This window comes from Sturnus vulgaris, chromosome 10 (assembly GCF_052056855.1).
Source record: "Sturnus vulgaris isolate bStuVul1 chromosome 10, bStuVul1.hap1, whole genome shotgun sequence".
Taxonomy (NCBI): Eukaryota; Metazoa; Chordata; class Aves; order Passeriformes; family Sturnidae; genus Sturnus; species Sturnus vulgaris.
Genome location: NC_142252.1, coordinates 3,702,284 through 3,724,309, shown reverse-complemented (window position 1 = coordinate 3,724,309; position 22,026 = coordinate 3,702,284). Strand labels below are relative to the sequence as shown.

Below are 22,026 nucleotides of genomic sequence, written 5' to 3'. Positions count from 1 at the left end.
AGAATCCCCATGGAATGTGATAATGTGGGAGCAAAAAGCCCACATGATATTTTCCATTTATGAAGCAGGAACTTGTATACAATATTAATAACTTTTAATCTCACAAAGGCAGACATTTCCTACTGAGAGAAGTGTGTGAGACTATGAAGAGCCCACCATGCACAAAAAAATCAAAGCAGCAGCAGCAGGATTACTGGCATAGCATGAGCAGCAGAACAGGGCTCCTGCATCACAGATTGTGCAAGGGATCTCATTTGTGTAGGAAAAAAAACCTCTCACAGACTCACTATTAATCCTCAACATTTCCTGTGCCCAATTCACATGAAAAGCACAGCCATTTGCTGCTCCTCAACTGATTTAGCTGCAAAACCTCTTTCCCCCAGCCCCACTTCAGCTTTGGCAGCAAAGATTGATGAAGATCAGAGACCTGCAACACCAGCTGGTAAACAAAAAACCCACAACAAAGAGGAGACTGAGCATTCCAATTCCAAGATCGTATTTTCAAGTTCAAAAACTCAAAGACTTCCCTTCTCTAGATTGATATGGTTGGTGCCACTATCAGCCAGGTCTCATCTCATCCTAAGCTTCTGTTCTAAATAAAAACCTTCTAATATTCATGCAGGGATGCATCAGTAGACTAGAAGGGGTTTCAAATATACCTGAAATACCAACAGTCTAAAGAAGCAATCCTCACAAAAAAACCCCAACCCTGAAGGTTTAAACAATAGGCCTCCTTACAAGAAACATGATATTGACATACATGCATTTCTGGAATTTGCTGAGTTTTCTCTCTTTGCTGAGACAAGGGAAAAAAAAAGGAAAACCTCATATAAGGGTAAGACAGTTGGAAACAGAAGTGTTAGGATCTTTTCCTTTTAAATTAAATTATCCAATGCAGAGTTCCAAGAAAAGGAAACAGCTTTAAGTTATTACTTGCTTCAAGGCTAAGAGCTGGACAATAATGCACGTTTGAAAGTGAGGGACCAAGCTGAAAATGTAGTTCTGGTCCTCAGGTTCCTTTTCCCATGGAACTTATGTCTAAATTAAGCACAGGATTTGCTATTTGACTGAGGAATAAAACTCTGAAGAGATCCTTCCCTTTCAGGCAGAAAGTGCAGAGAATACAAACCATACAATAGATTCAAACAGCTTAAGGGGCTTCATGGTACATTATTTGTTAATAAAGACTGAGAAATGGAAGAGAAGGAAAGAGTAAATCCCTCAGTTATTGCAGTATGAATAGAGGTGGAAACACTTATTCAGAACCTGTGAGTAGATGAAAAGTCTTTTTACCACAATTGCTGTGAGTTCTGCAGGCACAAACATGTTATTTTGTAGGTGAGAGTATTAAACATTAGATGTCACAAACTGCACATTTCAAATCCAAGCAGAATGCAATGAAATCTTGATTGTCTTTAACTGTTTGAATTAGGCTAGACAAATCTTTTGCCCAATCTACCACACTGGCTGAAAGATCACAATGTATCACCCTATTTTAGAGGCAGAAAATAGAAAAATGTATCTACAAAGTATTTTAAAAAGTATGGGTTATACTACCCTTCAGAGAGCTGGGTGGAGTCACCCTCCCCAAAAGACCTATTTAAGGCAGGTAACCTTTGAAATGCTGGGAATACAGAGCTCATCTACACTTCAGAATGAAAACACTACAGTCCTCCCAAGAACTCATTTCTACTGGATTCTGGGTAACTGTGAAAGGAAGGAGAAGGAAGGACAGGGGAACTGAAGAATCCAAAATCCATCTGTAGCCTCCTAGCCCATGATGTCCTGCTGGGAATAATTAATGAATCATGTGTTTATTAATGACTTACACAAAATATTCTCAGGGATACATCAGCACAGACACACTACCCAGAACATCAGTGCCACCAGTAAAAATCAGCAATAATTTCTCATGTAAATAAAGGGATATGAATGTTGTACTGCATACAGTTTTTCACTAGATGTTTCTAGCATTATTAAAATCCATCTATGTGTATGTTCTTACAGAAATGTTCCCAGCATTAACTTCATTGCAACAATTTAGACAAAAGATTTGAGTGTTTTATTGGAAATGCCTTTCAGAGGAACAGATAATTGTCATGAAAATAAAATGTTGCTATACTACAGCCTGTTTTCCACGTCTTATTTTTGCAAGAACTTTTTTTTAACATCAGTAAAGTTCCTACCTGTGTATTTTACTAAGTGCACTAAACTGCACTTGTTACCATTACCAAGATAGTGAAATGACAGAAATTCACACAGGCATAAGCAACTGCTGCAAAATCAGGACTACAGCACCTCTACCTCAAGAGAAAAGCCAGGCAGCAGCTGGGCTGTGGAGAAGCAATGACACTCAATGCTATTTCCTCCACCTACAAGTTCTTCCAAGATGATTCACTTGAATTATTTAAAGATGATTCCCCAAGGAAACAAGATTTTAATCCTATTTATTTCTTTAGGGTATTAAAAAAGGAGCCTGATAAATCTGCATGTACTGTTAACAAAATGCCCAAACTCCCCCTCCTGTGCCCTGGAAAGCCATGGTGGTGAAAACGACAGCCAAAGCAACATTAAGTAGTGAAAAACTGGCCAGTAAAAATGGACTTGAAGATTGGAGAAATGAGACTCAGAACCTCTGGCACCCTGGAGGGTGTCCTGTTCATCTTCACTTTGAGGAATTAAATAAGTTAATAAGTGTATCTCATGCAGCCCATGCATTCACAGGTTAAACTACTGGAAAAAGTGTAGCCTATTCCAGACAGCTGAAAGAACTCCAGGAAAGCCCCCAGAATTCATCTTCTATAATTTACCACTTCCATTGTTTTTCCAATACTCTTCAGAAGGTAAGTCTAGAATTGCTGCTTCAGGCCACTTTTAAGGGAACCATTTCAATAAACAATAGGAATAAATATTAGTTTGCTCCAGTGCAAACAAAAGCATCTGCAATAAGTCTATGGAATCCTGCCTTTCTTATACCAGCAAAGCTTATCCCAGTAACTTTAATGCTCTCTACAGAATTACTTCAAAAGCATTCCTTAACATTAGAATCTTCAAATCTGTTTTTAAAAATATGTTCCTTAACTTGTTGAAAAATCATAATGAACAATAATATATTGACATATCCCTGAGAGTGCTGATATTTTTAATTAATACAGCTGACTGTAAACTGATAGTTACATTTGATTTTTATAATTCTGTGTGACAACTTAACATGTGAAGTGAAACTCTGGACCTAAAAGACACTGCAGAATTCCTTCAACTTCACAGCACCAATATTATCCAGAATAGATGTATGATGTGTGAAAGTAGGAAATAAAAATAACTTCCTAGCATTGTATTTGATATGAGCAATGCACATAAAATCCTTTTGACATAGTGGCACTAAACTTTTAATTTTCAGATCACTAACTTGATGGCAATGGCATTAATATTTACACAATTGGAAGGCTGTAGTCAGCAAAGTATTGCAAGTCACACTTTTAATAATGTAAAAGCAGAATCCACATGAAGAAGCCAAAAGCTGAAGATGAGTGTCCTAAAGCCATAAGCACTAACCTCCAAATAAAAGAGTGAAAGCTTTTATTTTCTACCAAGAAAATGATGTTACCCATCAGCTCTTTCAAATAACTCTTCTGACCATATTTAAAACCAGTCCTAGAGACCAAATGAAATGTGTATATTCAGAGTATTCAGTATATCCTCCCAACAATCAGGGGTTTGTGTATTATTTTGCCTTGGTGTGGGGGATTTTTTGCTAGTGTTCTCTGGGTTCAGGTTGGGGTCTGGTGTTTATTTGCTTATCTGACAGCAGAAACAAGGAATAATCTGTCCTATTCAATTTTATCCAACGATGCTAAAGTCTTCAAACCACTTCCAACTTACACAAAAGGTGAAGTGCATTGTGGTTAGATGATACAAGAAGAAGCAAATGTATTCTTTAAAGAATTATGTGCAAACTAAAAATTGAATATTGAGATGTATACACTAAGAAACGATAAGATAATTCTATCTGAAGTAACAAAAGAAAACGTAGTGCAAATTGTACTCTCTATAGCCTGAACTAAATCCTTTTCTCCTTTTTCTTTACACGGAACACTGAAAGAATGTAGATGTGGAGGGATTTTTATAATCATGACAACTCTGCATGGAGGCAATCCCTATTTCCTCCACATGGTTAGTACTGCCTAGGTGAGGATACAGAATATATTTAAGGCAGAATGATTTCTTTGTAAAGCATCAAGCAAAGCAGACCCAAATCTGCTTGAGGCCTTCCAGAGTAACAGGTAAATAACATAACCTAGAAATTTGTTTGCCAGACAAAGAACACACCTACCATAATGTCTATGGACACATGCTGTTAAAGTATCATCACTGCAAGAATGCTGAAGCTCAATGTCTTTGCAAAGTAGTGGTGTTTAAAAGTAACATGCTTGTAAAACAAGAGGAGATCTTAAGAGTCAAAAGTAACAGGGAGAGCTCTACTTCATAAAATACGGAATGCAGGTCCAAGTTGGAGGCATGATTTAAAAAAAAAAAAAATCCTTAATTTAGGAAAGCACTGAACAAGCTCACACACCTAGAACTGAAAGCCCATGTTTTTATTCCATACCTTCTTTGAATATTATCTGCACATCTACAGCCCTCAGTTTCATAGTAGCCTTTTAATATATTCTCTTATTAAATTATATACCTTGGACATCTCTGCAAAAAAGGAACAGCTGTCAGAAGCTACTGATACTGCTCATTAGGACTGCAGCAAGAGAAGGAGAAAGGCCCAAGAAGGCCAGTGAAAGGCACCAGAATTTAGTGTACACAGATGTTGGACAGAAACTTGAACCATAGCTAGGATTATTTGCCTGTGCTATAAATGATGTGATCAAAATTCACCTGTTTTCTCTACTTAAATATTCTCTTCCTCTTAAGGAATGAGAAATAACCACCTTGCCTCTGAAGAAATCAGAGTGGAAGGTACACCCCTGAAAAGAATGGAATCGTCTGCATGGAGATGCATGTTCTGAAATAACATCAGTCACAAAGATTAAGCTTTGGAGAAAGATAAATGGATTCCTGATCCAGAAACAGCTGTTTTTACCTACTTAGGAGCAGTAAAATGTCCTTCTATTCACCTCCATTGTTTATAGCTCAAGTGGAGAGTATACAGTGTAATGCCATTGTGAACTGCAGCCTCTCTGAATAGAAGACACCTATAGCAGCAGCCAAACAAAAACTTGTTTGGAGCATTAAGACAAAAATTGTAGACAAGCTGATACTTCTGTATTGTGAACACCTAGTAAAAAAAAAAAAGATTTCCCCCTCTTGAAATACCCCAATCAGTACTTTTGGTACACATACCTCGAAGAATTCTCTCCTCATGGCAACGTAGAAAGTCCCAGATTCTAACAGTGCCGTCGTCAGAGCATGTAGCAAATTTATTATCCGTGGGTGAGAAACTGTTACATGAAGACACACAGCAGGGGAAAGAAGTCAGCATTTAACAGATTATCTATGCTTCTCAGACAGGGCAAAATTATACTGTAATGTGTTATACACTGAAGGAGGCATTTGAACATAGGCACTTCTAAGTGAATACAGTGCCTGCCAAACGGCACTTCACAAGACATGAATTTAGTATAGGATTACTATTACATTGCAGTCCCCTGTCAAATGAGGAAAAAAATCTGTCATTTATTCTTAGCACCTTCCTATCTGTGACTGCACACAGCAGTGCCTTCTCTGCAGGATGAGAAGAAACATCAATATGGTTTGGTAACTGTTAGCCTAGTTTTTCATGTTTGGTAATACCACAAGAAAGTGACACTGCATAGGAGCACAGGAGAACAGTTCTTAGGAAAAAACTCCTCTTCAGCAACAGGTGCTTTGCAGCAGAGAAGCAAAAAACAAGGGAAAGCTGGTTACAGGAAAATGCTACTTGGTTTAACTGTTGGAAAAAAAAACTATATAAAACAAACATACCACTTATAAGAGCAATTTGGAAACACTCCCTCTTATTACACCCCACCAACAACATGAAAAGAATCCTACAGACACATAAGCAGCTTCCAGATTCAGCAGTTAACATTGATTGATGAAAGTCACTGGAAAAGCAAGGAGTTATTTAACCACGTGAATAGGGCCAGAACACCCCCAACAACTGACAGGCACTCAACTTTCTTTCTGGTGCAGTGAAAGAACATGAGGGAGCCCTTGTGAAATCCTAGATCTTTATGATCAAGAAAGGGCCTAAAGCAGCAGAGAAATTCAGTGCATGGCCATGATAGTCAGACAGTAACTGAATCCAAAGTAAGTACTTCTCTTAACCAAACTCTGGCAGAAAATGCTGCACCCTACCAAGAAAAATGGTGACTTTAGTAGAAAGCGAGTTTGTGGCAGTGAACCTTTATCACCAAGGGCCAGCACCTGAACCCAAAGAAACACTGTTTTAGCGCCATTTGGGATCTGCAGCTTCTCTTCAGGCTTACTTTAAAAACATTCACTAAAAATTATATGCAAGTTTGCTCTAGAAACACCCTCCATTTACACCTTACTGGTAAGTATCACTTTAGATTTGATTTTTATATAGACAGTTGCACAACTGAGGCATCAACACTGAACCAAGAGAATATCCTACAATCTTCTTTTCAATGGCTTTCTTACAGTTTCAAGCTTGAAGAACCCATTCAGTATTAACATTAGACTTCTGTATGTGGCAGTCTGCGTGGGTATTTAGTATTACTGGAAGTCCTGGCTTCACCAAGCCAAGCAGTTCTTCACTTTATTTAGTGTTTTATTATTTTGTGAGAACTATGCAGGTGTTTTATTTCTGAAGGCTTTATATTTTTATTCAGTTAGATTATTAAAGACTGAATTCTTTATTTGGAATGAAATTGTTGTCTTACACAGTGCGTATAAAAAGGAATAACTGATACACATTGTCACCATATAAAAATGAAAAGAATACCAGTGCAAAATGCGGCAGACAAATACATCTCTAACATATTGCAGAGGCGGATACTGGGACAATACTAATTCAGAAAGGTGCCAGCAAAACGGTGAGAATGTGGAAACAAAAGGAAATACTGTGTTTATGTGGTGCAGGAAGTTTCCCAGAATCTGACAGAACCCATGCATTTCTGCACCCAGAATACACTTAGAGAACAGTCTAATCATGGCAATAGGTACTACAGAAAATGGTATATTGTGTATAAACCTGGCCTCTCTAATCGCCTCCTTATGTGCCTGGAACATCTTGACGTTGTTCATGTTGGACTGCCAGTATTTCACATATCCCCCGTGGTCTGCTGTCAGCATCCACATATCATTGTGTGACCAAGTCATAGCCCTTACAGGGCTGTCGTGAGCCTGCAAATTCAGAAACAGAACTTCTAGCAAACACATTCAAATACTGTCTGATCCACACAAACACTGAAGTTATGACTTAACAGCTGCAATGAGGAAATGAGATGATCTAATTACATTCAAGATGTTGGGAGAAAAAAATCCCTTAACCTGCATACAATGGCCTTCTAAATAATAAGAGTATTTGCACTTTGTTTCCAAAGTGTTTCTTTATTATTACAAATACTCATGGTACATTCTTGAGAACAGTTAATATAGCAGATGGAGGTGGAATGAGAAGCATTTAAGTGAATTGCCTGAAGCCATGGCCTGATATGGGATCAGAGCAGAATAAAAGATCTCTAAGGCTCCCATCACCACTCAGACCACAGACCATGATAAACAGTGTGAAGATGTGTTCCTAAGACATGCTCCAAAACCTCAAGGAAATACAAAGAACTCTTGACAGATTACTTTACCTGCAATATCGTTTCAAAATTGAAAGTCAGTCCATTCCATAAAGTGAACTCCCCACTAGATGCACCAGTGACCAAGCGTCTCCCCTCAGGAGTCCACTGCAAAAGAAACATTTAACTAAACTGTGCAAATATAACATTCAAATATTTCTTCACAGTTCTCCAAACAAATCATGAGCTTCTTCAAGGACTTTGTGGAAATGGAAGATACTAAATGACGTTCTAGAGGATGCAAGAAGGCAAAAATGCAGAACTGTGCCAGAAGACTTTTGTAATAATAAGACAAAGCCTGCTGTAAAAACAACTAAAAACTCTAGTTGTAAAGAAGAAATAGCTTACTGGCACCAATGCATTTCTAGCACACAATATCCATACTAAACAATACTTGTGACATCATGGAAAAGTTGTTAAAAGCTGCGACAAGACTCAAACAGCACACAGACCCAACTTCCTTTCTTTTGAGTCAAGACATGTCAGCTCTCTGAAATGTAATAAGGAAGGTAGCAATTGCACCCCAAACTCTGTGTACTCAGACCTTACAATTTATTTTCCTAAACCTCTCCATAGAAAGACTGGACACAGAAGTAGTCCATACACTGCATATGCTATTTTTATTTAGAGATGCTTTAACTGCCATCTCGTTCAGTTAAGAATCAGTCCAATTTAAATTAAGACAATACAACAAAGTAATTCCAACACTGCACTCACCCTGACAACAAACACTGGGCATTTTACTTTATTAGTAGATGTCCGAACAAATTTTGTTGTCACAGCATTCATAGGGTTGTTCAGCATTCCTATAGGAGGGACCAACTGTAAAAGAAGAAAGAAAAGATTTACTAATGACGTTTCAATCAGAAACTTCAAGAAAAGAACACAGTTTAAACATCCATTTTTGGAAAAGCAAGGTTGTGATTTGCAGGGACATTACCAGAAGTAAGTTGGTAGAAATGTTTCAAAGTCTGCATGCTTTAACAACCCAAACATCCAGAAACAGCATTCTCAAGAGCAGCTTTGCAACCTCATTGCATTATGAAAGTTCTTATGCACAGAAATTAAAAGCCTGTCCAACCTTAAGGTCCCTTCATGGACATGGATTCCAAATTCCAACAGAACAAAATAACAGAGTGAAGATACCCTTCATAGCTTTAAGGCTTTTTGCAGATACAAAAATAACCTCAGTTGACATGCAGAATCCTTCCTGTTTTCTGGGCAATTTTTACTTGCACAACTTCATCAGCGAATAGGCAAAAGTTACTTACATCATTATAATATCCTGCATCGGGCTGGATCGCCCGCATGTCTCGTTGATCTCTCTGCCATACTCTATTCTGGAAAGAAGAAAACAACTCCTAGTTCATAACAGTGTACTTCATTATCAAATAATAGAAAATAACAAACACGTGGAGATCCTGTTTGGGAAATTCTAAAGCGCTCCAAGGATTTTAGAATGAACTGTGTTAAGACTGGATTCAGGAAAAGGAACATGTGGAATTTATTATTTTAAGAAGAGGAGTCAGGAACGTTTGAAGTGTTAATTTCATCAGACTGAAGCAACTCCAGGAAAGCAGCAGTCCTATGTAACAAGGAACATTGCTGTGGTACTCTGGTGCCCAGTGTCAAAGCTTTACATTCAGGACAAGAACTGACACCACGAGCAGCTGTGCTCATGAACTCCCCATGAAATCCACACAGCAGCAGGAGGTACAAAAGGACCCTCTGCAGTGCAAGCATAAAGACAACGCTTTCAAATGGCTGAAACTTAGACGACCAAGAGATAGCAATGTCTTCAATTAGTTAAATTTTGTGAGTTGTCAAACAAAATCTTTTCAAAAACACTTCTCATTAATTTAGAATTAAATTACTTATTTTGGCTTTGTGCCACAGACCCTACCAATTTTGATCTGTGCACATAGTGGAAACAAGTTATAATTCTAGGTAAAATATTCCCAGCAGGCACCACTACAGTTTGCTACAACTTCTTCAGCCAAGAGCAAATGACACATTTTCTTGGTTAGGTTTTTTTTTTTTTTTCCCCTAGAACCACATTAAATCAGTAGTACTGAAGGCAGCAGATGGAGACCTGATTTTTTTTTTTTTTTTTGCATGTTGTTACTGTTTTTATAAACAGAATTTTGAGGGTGCTTATTCCTGCCACAGCAAAAAGGTCCTGGACTTCTAAAATCGTATTTTAGAAAAATTCACTTTTAATAGAATCTCTTTTGGGGCATTCCTAAATCATAAGAATGGGTTTAAAATGTCTGATGTTTGAACAGATCTTAGAAGATAACGGATTATTTATTAAGAAAACCTAAATGTAAACACCTACAAGCTATAACCATGCACTGGCCATAGCAAGGGGAATTAATTTAATCACATTTTTGCAATGTTGCTCTTGCATCTGCAACAATGCCAATATTAAGATTTAATTCTATTTCTTCCAGGGTAACATTCCGTACTTGTAGAGTAAATCTTGGATGAGAAAATTGTATTTCCTAAGTAATGCCATCCCATCAGGTGAACTAAAGAACTAGAAATATTTCTTCAATAAAACTTCACATTTAAGTTTTTCTTTATTTCTTAACTGTTATAGAAATGACTTTCAGAGGCCACACTGCAAGCTGAAGAGCCATTTAGTAAAATCATGAGAAAACATTTTTAGTGCCCTGATTATGGATGGGAAGGGGTAAAGGTTCATCTTCCATTTTGGGAAATTTCTATTTCAAAACAAAAATAAGAACAACTACATTATTTATAATAATTTTCTTATTAAAAGTCAGAACACTACACGAGATAGTCAACTGCAGGACAACTTGGAATTTCAAGACAAAAGGCAAAAGTTAGTTTTTACACAAAATACACAATGCATGCAGTTTTACTGCCAATGCTCAACCTCCCTTTTTTATTCACAACATCCCAAATTAACAAGTAATTTTGGTTGAAAGCGCAGCAGTAGACCTCCCAGTAAATTAAAAAATATAATGCCAAATATCGGGAAGAAAAAAAAAAAAAATTTGTAAAGGAAATGAGAAAACTCATTAACTGACCTCCAAATATTTGATGACAGAAGGATTGTAGTCTATGGTCTTTCTGTTGACAGCTTTCCTCATGCGCTTGCCGTCGAAGGTGAGCTGCTGCATGGCCTGCTGCTGGGCGAAGTCAGGCCGCTTGTAGAACAGCTGCCGCGGCGCCTGGTGCTGGAAGCGCGGCATGTGGAAGAAGCGCGGTGGGGAACCGATCTCCGTGGCCATGGCTGCGTCCTGACAGGCTGCACAGAGCGAAACACGGAGTGACCACACAACAGCCACGGAAATCCCACCTCAGCATCGCCCCTGAGTGTGCAAGGGGGAGCGACAGCTTCAGAAATGACTGTTTCTGGGTGTGTCACCACACAACAGCGACAGAAATCCCACCTCAGCATCTCCCCTGAGTGTACAAGGATGAGTGACAGCTTCAGAAATGACTGTTTCTAGGTGTGTTATCACACAATGACAAAAATCCCACCTCAGCATCACCCCTAACTTCAGTGTACAAGGATGGGCGACAGTTTCAGAACTGACTGTTTCTAGGTGTGTTACCAACACTACAATGACAAAAATCCCACCTCAGCATCACCCCTAAGTGTACAAGGATGAGTGACAGACAGCTTCAGAAATTACTGTTTCTGGGTGGGTTATCACACAGTGACAAAAATCCCACCTGGGCATCTCCCCTAACTTCAGTGTACAAGGATGGGAGACATCTCCAGAACTGACTGTTTCTAGGTGTGTTACCAAAACAACAATGGTAAAAATCCCACCTCAGCATCTCCCCTAAGTGTGCAAGGATGAGTGACAGACAGCTTCAGAAATTACTGTTTCTAGTTGTGTTATCGACACAATAGTGACAAAAATCCCACCTCAGCATCTCCCCTAACTTCAGTGTACAAGGGGGAGTTAACAGCTTCAGAAATTACTTTTTCTAGGTGTGTTATCACACAACAATGACAAAAATTCCACCTTGGCATCTCCCCTAACTTAAGTATACAAGGAGTAACAGCTTCAGAAATTACTGTTTGTAGGCAAAAAAAATTTCCAGATTCCTCTGAGTAATTATTATTTTTCCCCTGTGCCACATAACACCGGCATCAAAGCAGGTAAATGTTGGATGGGCAAATACCACCTTTACAGGTAAATACTTTTGTTATATATGAGGAGGAATTCTGCATTGAAATACATCACTACTAAGTTTGCATTACCATTGCTAAATTAAAATGTGTAGGAAAAGAATGTCCTCAGTAAAACAATATAAATGAATGTAAGAAATGGCAAGAGGGTATTTCAGATTCAGTATAAAAAATATTAAACACCATGTCAATCATAGGTTAATTTAGCTATTAAAAGAGAAAATGTTTTCAAATGTTGACTCAACATTTTATTCTATGACCTAAAAATAAATTACACTCCTTTCACACTTCTCGTAAATGGACCACAGATCACGTTCTTCCTATAGGTATCTTTTCAACTGACTACAAAAAAAATGAGTTACACATTTAATAAGGTTTAGTAAATTTAACTAAGACTCACTGTCAGTGTTAAGAAAACGTGAGGGGTAGGGAGAAAATTTCAATGTTCAGAATTTTTCTGACAGAGGGAAATGAGTGTAAAACCTCATTTTTCAGTCTAAGAAATCCTTAAATGGTGAGATCATAGCAACTCCTCCAGAGCTGAAAACCACAATATACACAGTCTTTAAAGTGTATACTAACTTCACACTAAGCACTGACACCAATGAAAGCTCAAACTTCATTCTGAACACTTTCTCCCCCACATCCCAAACTCACTTTGGAAAACATTTTAACCAAAAAAAACTAGCATTGTCATCAAGGGAATTTAAAAACGCCTAGAAACTCTCCTTTGTGCTCAAGGTTGACTGTTTACACAGAAGCAAACTGCATGTAATAAAAAAAAGAAATAGCAGATTTCTTTTTAAAAACGACTACATAATCTGCTTGTAAATTAATGAATATACTTTTCTAAGTAGTCAAAACACTTGTATCTTCCATTTGAAAGAGCTGAAGTAATTTCATTGCCAATTTTACAATTTTATCTCGCTTTTTTTGATCCCAGTAGTTCAAAAATATTTCCTTTTTAACATAGTAAAATATAGCTAAGATAGAAATGTTAGATATCTAAGAGACTGTTTAAAAGCAGTGCAATGTTTGATTCTTTTTAAGTGGTTCTTTCTAATCACTAGGAGCAGGTTGCCCTTTAAGTATCAGGCAGTTTGTTGGCACAGAGCAGCGAACACCTCTGCAAACTCAGGACTTACACTCTCCTTTTCATGCTGACAAAGTGTGACAGTCAGCTACAAAACAAACTACCTACAGCAGCCAGCTCCTTGCTGCACAAACAACTCCCACACTACAGCCATCACAACTATTCTCCCTTCGAGATAAACAAGTGCAAACTAAACCAGCATTTCCTTCAATTGGGTTAAGGAAATTTAACACCTTTGGCAGGTGCAGCATCTTATTAGACCAACTTGGTAAGGAACAGCTTTCAAAAAAACAAGCCTTCATTTGGGGGCTGGCAGGCTCATTGGCCTGAAAGTTGCCCCCATTCGAGGCATCTATGGGGTCTAATCAGATCCTACATGTGCCTGATTGTCTGCAAACACTCCCCCTACACCAGACCACCCCTGGAACACACAGCTACAACATTCAGGCTGCCTGAAACAAGGTATCCAAACTTTGTCACACAGGAATGACTTCAAGTCTCCCTAACACCATCTCAAATTCTCTTAAAACTTGGCAGGAGATATCAAACTGTTGTAAAGGTTTCAAGTATTAAAGATCAATGGTAAAATTTTATTGTTGGGGGTTTATATCAAAAAAGAGAAAGTGGCTTCTTCAAATGAGCTGAACAAGCTGGCATTAAGCATATAAGTCCATTAGGTTTCTTAAATGCAGTTATTCAATAGTTGGAGGAAAAAAAACCCAATAAAAACAATCAAAAAACCCCACAAAAACCAGCACCCCATCACAAGGAGCCTCAGAAACCCAGATGAAATTTCCAATACTACTCTTTCTCAAGTCTGAAGTTTGATACTCCCTTATACCAATCAGTGCTCTAAACCAGAGGGAAGAAAATATTTTTTCAAAACCACACATCTATATTCCCTAATAGGCAATGCAAAAATAAATGTCAAGAACTGAGACCAAGAATGCAGAAAAATATCTATGCTGGGGCTTAAAAAAAATTTTTGATCAGCTATATTTGCAAGAAAACATTACATCCCAAAAGTCCCTTTTTAGGGAAACACTGCAAAGCAGCAAGTTAATACTTTATTTTCATGTTCCAGGAAAAAAAAAAATTAGCTGAAGAAATGTTCTGCATTACTATCATTGCTAAGTACAGCATTAAGTGTGATATGGGTCAATTTAGACTACAACAGTTTTAGATGAGTCCAACCAGTGTCTAGCTTAAATTAGTATAAACAACCTTCACTTAAGGTGCAATCCATATCAGCAAAAAGTAGGACCAAAGGTACAAACATGTTAATTAGTCCTCTTCATGCCCAAAGATCCTTCCACATTAACGATTCTGACAAGACAGTGACACTGCAACTACAACAACATGATGGGAGATGACACAGGATCAGAAAAATGAAGAATTTACATTCTGTTCCAATTTTTAAGATCACTGCCTCTTATCACAAAAAGCCTTCTACCTGCATTTACAAACAAGAAAAGTATTGTTTATCCAGCTGCTTAGGACCATTTTATTCTAATAATTCCTTCAAATATTATGTTTTATCCACATAATATCTTCATCATGTCATGTGTGCATATGACCAGTATATAATCTGTGAACAGATATGTAAAAAATGTGTGTACATACACACACACATTACTGCACATACACACACCAAGTGAAGCTTCCAAACAAAGCAGCTTTAGAAAGAAATAGTTTTGGCACACAATTATTACATTAAACATTTTTTGCATTTTGTTCCCCAAGACCTCTATTAGAGTCAGAAAAATATACCCATTTAATGGTTATCAGTATCCTACTTGGTCTTTTGTTGTGACAAATCAAAGCCTCAGCAGGCTCTCCTTAAGATCTTTTTTATGAACTACAAAGTCAGAATTCAGCATGTCTATTAGCTAAAGCTCCTTTTGTATTGGCAGTGTGAGCAGAAACATGCAAACAAATTAGAGGACACTGTGCAATCCTGTGACTTCCTATTCTAAGCAAAGTATCAAACTTTCTCTTTATTTTACAGTCCATCAACAGGAGTTTAAATGGAAGAAACCATATTTTTCTTAATTCACACAATTAGAAGCAACAGCAAGATTTGTTTCCAACATCTGGTATAAGTCACCTCACATTTTATTGTTTCTGGACAGTAATGTTAACAATCAATTGCTTTTTCTTCCAGTTCATTATAACCTGACTGTAAAGTGAACTAAGTTTATTTTTGTATTCCAGTTTTCCTGTCCCCATGAACAACGCTTTTAAAGACTCACACATTTTGAGACAGAAATTTATTTGGGGACACAGAGTTTACAGAGCAAGCATTTTGTTCCACCCCGTAGTGGTGTAAGGATGCCAGTCTATTAATGCCATCAAGCAATCAGAGGGATATTACTGGAGAATAGAATTAAAAATGAAAAAAAACTCTCAAAAATCTCACACCCAGAGCATCATGGAGTAAAGGCAGATGGATTTGGGCAGTTTCTTTGCTTTTTAAAATGAGCAAAAAGTCACATACAGTATTAGTCAATTATAGAAAATGGTTCCCACTGAACTAACATACCCAAATAAGGCTACAAAGGTAATGCTGGTATTTAATGTCAGTGTTATTACTTTATCATCTTATTTTGATACGGTTGTTCCTTTTACATAAAAATTAACCTTGCATTAAGTTTTGAAAATTGACAGATTGCAACATCAATCATGCAACCAAAGCATTTCACACACAACTTCACTAAATGAAAATAAAACAAATTAGGCTACTCAAACCAAACCAAAACCACCAAACTGGTAAAGCTTGGAGAGTCCTGGCTTATATTAAATGCATCACTACTTCAGGTAGTTCAATACTATAAGAAAAAAAAACCCTAATTTATGTGTGATCTTGACATATTAGATATGGGTCGCGTAAAAAATAAAGCTCATCATTAATGAAATGCAGTTAACTGGTAACTAAAACATCCTTGCTATTTAATAGGTATTTTTAATTGAAGGTAAAGAAACTAGGGTGGAATACAGTGAGTTATAAACTGACTATGTCAAAACAAAAGTGTGTTTCCAAATGGTAGCAAAGAAGGTTATGCTGCAGAGTGCAAGCAGCAGTTACTGTGCAAACCCTATGCTGCTCACTAAAAACAACACACTGAAGAGTAAAAGACATGGCCTGAAATGGCTAAAGCAGCAAAGGAAAACGAGTGCTAAAAATGTCCTGAGTGTATCCATATGATGCTTCTTTAAACATGTATTAGTTCTACTATAAAGCACACACAGACTCTAAAATGAGCACTTTTACAGTGACACAGAACAATGAGAACTGACAGTAGTTACTTTCACTGCAGCAGATCACAGGAGTTCAAAACATGGTTTGGGACACTCTGAAGATCAGGACTGGAGAAGAACCAATCTCAGCTTCCTGAGGGCTAAGAATGAGGTAAGAACACCACAATGCAAAGGCACCTCACCAAGTTCATTGTTCAATACATCTTTATTTAAAAGTGCTTTTCTAATCACATCTACAATGTATAGGTAATTAACTTCATTTTAAAGATTAAAAAGTCCTACTGTCAATATTCATCTCTGAGAAAACAACTCTCTGCATTTTTAAATTTGTATATTAAGAAATTGCTAAGTGCATCTGAATAAACACATGTGTTCTGAAAAACGATCATATCAAATACAATTTAATTTTCCTCATTTCCCTCTTTTACAAAGTATCAACACTTACTATCCACATTCTAAAAGATCTGCCTTTCTTTTGGCCTTGGGGAGAATATGCATCTCTGCTCTGGAGACCAGCACTGGATCCTTCCCTGGCTTCCCCTTCCTGAGGAAAACTCTTTCTCTGTCTTATGCAGCCTCTTTCCTTTCCTGGGAATCCTGCCTCTTTCCCAGTGCAAAAGAATTATGTGAAAAGATATATTCCAGACATAAATGTTCAATTTTTTGCCATCTTAACCTTCAGCAACAGTGTTTTAGAAAATTAAAAAGGAAATACACATGCATGTACACACATAACATTTCTGTTACACAGAAACAGAGTCAGCTATCCTGGTTAAAGACTGAGAAGAGTGACAGACAAGTTCTTGAAATCATAAAATTCCCAGGCAGAGGGTTACAGGGAAAAAAAAAAGGATTCTTCATTGCTGCAAATCATTTAAGCAAACCATCTTCCAAGTATTTCAAACTAAATGAGATAGACCAAAAATAATTTCTCTTTTAAATAGAAAATGAACCTGAGAAAAAGATTAGTTTTCAGTTGGGGTTTCTGTATCTCCCTTGCTTCACTCACCGATGGGAATGGAGCAAGAGAGCTGCAGGTATGCCTAAAACCTGCAAAAGGATCAGAAAATCTCATTACCAAAGCCACTGTAAAACCAGCACTAGCAATAGCCATTCTACCATTTTCCTGAACATACACTTGAAATCTGCCAAAACTAATTTGCATGTCTGTCAATGAATTAATCTCTCACAACAGATGAGATTTGGTTTCTGCTCCATTCAGATGCCATCATTTTTCTAAAAAAAAGATTAATCTTACATTTCCTTCACTGCACATAAGGTAAATCCACTCAGAAAGCACTGATGAAAATATGAAAAAAAAAAAAATCCCCACTATGCCAAATTGCAGATGTAGTGAAAACAGATTAATCTGACCAATTCCTCAAATTCCTTTGTGTTTCCATTTCCTACTGCATTGGAAAAACATTTAATCAGATTCACAAAACAAGACTGCCCAATGTCTGAAAATTCTACATCTTTGTGAGACAAAAAAATCAAAAATCCCAAGTAATTTTGAATACTTTGCTTATTTTATGTAGGTTGTATTATTTTTATTTTAGAACAGATTTGAGACAGATTAAGCTGTTTCATTAGAATATAATGGTATCTTTCCCACTGATTATGAGAGAGAACTGGTGTATTAAGTAGGATTATAAAATTAGCTAAAAAAACAGATTCAATAATGAAGTACAAAGTTGCCCAACTTTTTAGTCAAAAGCAGACCTGTAAGAGTAAAAAAAACTGTGTAAGGTTCTTGACCTCTGAATATTTCAAAACCTTAATCTCACTTTTGAATTACATAAAGGCACTGCAGCATGCATTTTTGTGCATTTTTATATGCATATCTCAAAAGATTTTCTACAAGGCATGCAGATGTGAGCACAGGAAGTTAAAACTTAAAACCAAAACCATTCTTACAATTTGAGAGACTCCTTAATTATCTACAGGTGCTGGAGGTTCATAATACAGCAAATCAACAAACTCAAGGCAAAAAACCTGCCCTGTGTTATACAACACTGCTATTATGCAACATCTCTATTCTCTGCAGCAAGCACATTTTCCCTGGGCTCTACTGCCCTGCTCTCAACACACATCTGCAACCATTCTCTATTGTATTCTATTTGTGAACCAAAATTTCCTAGAAATGGGGTTTAAATTCTGACCATGAAAATTAAGGGAAAGAATTTAGCAGCTTTCCCCATTCCAGTCATTGTGTTCCAATACAAAATGTAAAAAAATCAAATAATCTCATTTTTCATTAAAATTGCAGAAATATACTTCAATTAATAATTAAGTCACAATAAACTACTCTGCCCAAAAGACTCACAGATCTGTTTTTACCTGAAAATAGTCCAAAGCTTTTTGTTTTATGCACAGTCCAAAATTTACTACACTGGTATGATCAAAACCCTAAACACAGAAGCACTTTTATCCCCTTTAACTTCAATTCTGTACTTTCACAATGCCCAGTTTCACCACAAAGTTCAAACCTTTGGATTTTCAGCAGAACATAAACGCACAATCTGTGGAGTCTAAAAGGACAGAACATACAACAGGGCAAAATGGGATTATGTTGATGCAGTTTTGGATTTAAGGGGTTTATTCCCTGCAGGAAAAAGAGTGCTGATATTTAATTGACAAAAAAGGGCTACATCTTTAAGTTTCACATAAAAACACACAAAGCTCAAGAACTTCTGAAACAGAAGAGCAAACTTACAGAAAAATGGAGCTACCTAAAATCCCAAGGGAGAACACCTTCAAACAGCCAGTCTGGAAGTCTTAGTTACAGCCAGGGGGATAAACTTCAACAGCTGAGCCCGCTTAGCTGCATGCAAGTTACACTTTAACACCTCCTTTAAACACTTCCTTCAAATTCCGTATTTCTAGTACTCAACAAATACCTCATAATCAAATGACAAATGTTCCTTATTTTATGCTCAAACTGAACCCTTGACTCATTCCATAGCAGATATATTTACAGGAGATTATGTGCTTATATACATTATAAAAAGCCCTCAAAATACTTCAGTTCACAGGACTCAGCTCCTGCTTCACCTCCCTGGCTACAGCAAAGAGAACTTTTCATGAGTGCAACAGCCTGGAATCATTGCCTTTCTGCACCTCACAAAAGCAACTTCTGTGAGCTAAAGTTTCTTGAGCTGTACTTCAAAACAAACATGGAAGCAAGCACATGCAGCATGAGGACAGGAGACAGATTGCACCTCAGCTAGAAAATAGGATTTGGTCTGCTGCCATGACTTTATTATTACCAATTGCATACCCTGGTTTTACCTTAAAGCTTGCTCACAATTTTTCTTTAATAAAACATCCCAAATACCCATTTATTTCAACTACTGCTCAGTATTTATCAAGACCTGCATTATAACCTAAACTGTCTTTTATTGTGAGTCCCTGTGATAACAGCAATTCATCTTAACTAGCTGAAGACTCACAGCTTGGTTTTCATGCTGAAGTGATTACTGAGTCTGCCACTGTGTCAGGAAACTAAACTTTAGGACTGAGGTTTAAAACACATAAACATGCCATGACAAATACTAAAAAAATGACGTATGAAAAGCAGCTTAAATGGAAAAAAACACCTGTCATCCGTGCTAATCCTAAATAGCAAGACGCTCTTCAGATGGTTCTAATATCAAAACTCAGTGAACAAAAAAGTTATAGCTGAATGTGTGTGAGATGCTCCTCTCAGTTTCATTCCATATGCAGCTGGCCTTCCCTGTGAGGAGAACTTTGCTGTTTCTTATTCACTTGGCACTGACTGAAGCTCTCTGGGTCTCTGGTGTGAGCCTGCTGAGCAGCTTGTACAAATCCAGGGGGCTCTGCCTGCCCATGGAGAACTCTGCAGGTCTCCTTGCTGATTTCCAGGTGCTCCTGGTGACCTACTCCTCAAGTCCCTCTTGACTCAAGCACTGTTGTTAGGTCCATCATGGGATGGACAGGGACAGACGAGAGAGGAGGAGAAAGAGTGACAAGAAATTCTCCAAAACAATCCTTCAGAGGACTTTATTATCAGTGGAAGGGAAAAGGACTAGAAGGACTATGGCAGTTTGTAGGGCAAAATTTAAGTAGGGAAACACAGCAAATTGTCTTTGCTTCAGGAACAGCCTTCTGCAATTCTGATGATTATGAAAACAAAGTTCATATAATCTAGCAACAGTTTCATTCTCCTCATTCACGCTGTGGAAGAGACATACATTTTAATATACTAAAAACAGCAGAGTATCTGAGACCCTAAGAGTTGCAAATTCAATTCTGAAAAGACATCAAAGCTTTTTCAGTAAAATCTAGGAATTAGGAAGAGTTGTAACACGTTAAAAAGATTTACTCTTCATAACCTTAATCTGTTAAATGATTACCAAACATATCCAGAACTCTTGCAACATTTGCTTTTGCATAGAAGTTACAAACATCAACAGAATTAAGAAAATCTTTACTTCATGACTCCAGGAATGTTCACTCCCTGCCTCTGTCCCCCATTACTCAGGCCCATCTTGTGACAAAACAATGCTGTTTGCCATACCAGTTTCTGGGCCAAATAAAGGCAGAAGAGCGTCTTAAGTTTCTATAATTGCTTAACTGAAGTCTGGAAGGGGTAGCAGGGGGCAGGATGATAGTGCTGTCATGTGTGATCATGTGAAAAAGTGTGCCTTTATATGGTGAAAAGTGTAAGAAGTTGAAAAAAAACCCAAAAAACAACTAGCAGCAATGTTTTTCAGCAGTTATTAACTTGTATTTCACAGATCCTTTTTCTACTTCTCTCTCCAAAAGAGATTTTATACCTCAGTAGAAATTCGGAGATAAAAAAACTTTTTATTTCACTGCATGTTTTAATGTTAAAATCCGTTCACCACCGATGTCCATACCTTAACCTGCATCCAGAGGTGGAGACTTTGTGCAACAGAGCCCTCATCTTCTGGGCACCTCGAGGGTATTTACACAGCTCATGTATTCAGTGTAAGAAAAGAAGAGGCTAAACAACTGTACATCCACACTGCAGAATAAATGGCCTATCACATACTACCCTACAATATTTTCTTCAAAATATCAAAGATTTTTTAAAAAGGATTTTTTATTCTTTTCATAAAAAGATGGAGCAGATGCACACATACTTATCCAAGAGAGAAATCTGTTATGTGCCCCAACAGCAGAGTAGCTAAATTAGCAACTATGTTTATAGCAAAATACGCAAATTAATAACCACAGTTGTTATGCCTAGACTCAGCTAATGAAGAGACATCGTTAAGCAAAAGTGGTGGAATTGCAGCAAACAATTCAAACATTATTGAATCACACAATGCTGCTAAACAAGCCTGATGAACCCTACTAATTATCAATGCTTCCCATTTTTGTCTTATTGTTGAAGCCCAGGGGCTAAAAACAAACAAAGAAAACCCAACAAATCTGATCAAACACCTGCTAAATTAAGGAAACAGACAAAGAAAACAGCACTTCTAAAACTATTTTGATCAAATAAAGTTCTGACTGCAGATTATTTATGTGAAGATCTTCCTAACTGTAGCTTCTCACTACCTGCTTCACTTAAGATTTGAAAGTCCAGCATACATGCAAGCTATTTTTTTGTCACAGTTTGTTGTGGAAGATTAATGCATAACCCCTGTTTGCTGATGGTTAGGCTAGAAACTGTTCAATCCCATGAGGAACAAACAACAGGAAAAAAT

The 22,026-nt window shown here is 37.3% G+C and overlaps 1 protein-coding gene across 3 annotated transcripts in view; it reads right to left on the bottom strand.

The window, feature by feature from the left end:
* Window positions 1-22,026, bottom strand: part of WDR33 (WD repeat domain 33) — a 69,163-nt gene that overhangs the window by 41,094 nt on the left and 6,043 nt on the right. For all 3 annotated transcript variants that reach the window (XM_088170554.1, XM_088170555.1, XM_088170552.1), the window contains exons 2-7: window positions 10,859-11,079; window positions 9,074-9,142; window positions 8,520-8,624; window positions 7,815-7,910; window positions 7,208-7,359; window positions 5,353-5,450 (exon numbers count right to left, since the gene is read on the bottom strand). In XM_088170554.1, coding sequence (XP_088026680.1) covers window positions 5,353-5,450; window positions 7,208-7,359; window positions 7,815-7,910; window positions 8,520-8,624; window positions 9,074-9,142; window positions 10,859-11,062 — 724 coding nt within the window. In that variant the 5' untranslated portion in view covers window positions 11,063-11,079. The remainder of the gene's footprint in view (window positions 1-5,352; window positions 5,451-7,207; window positions 7,360-7,814; window positions 7,911-8,519; window positions 8,625-9,073; window positions 9,143-10,858; window positions 11,080-22,026) is intronic.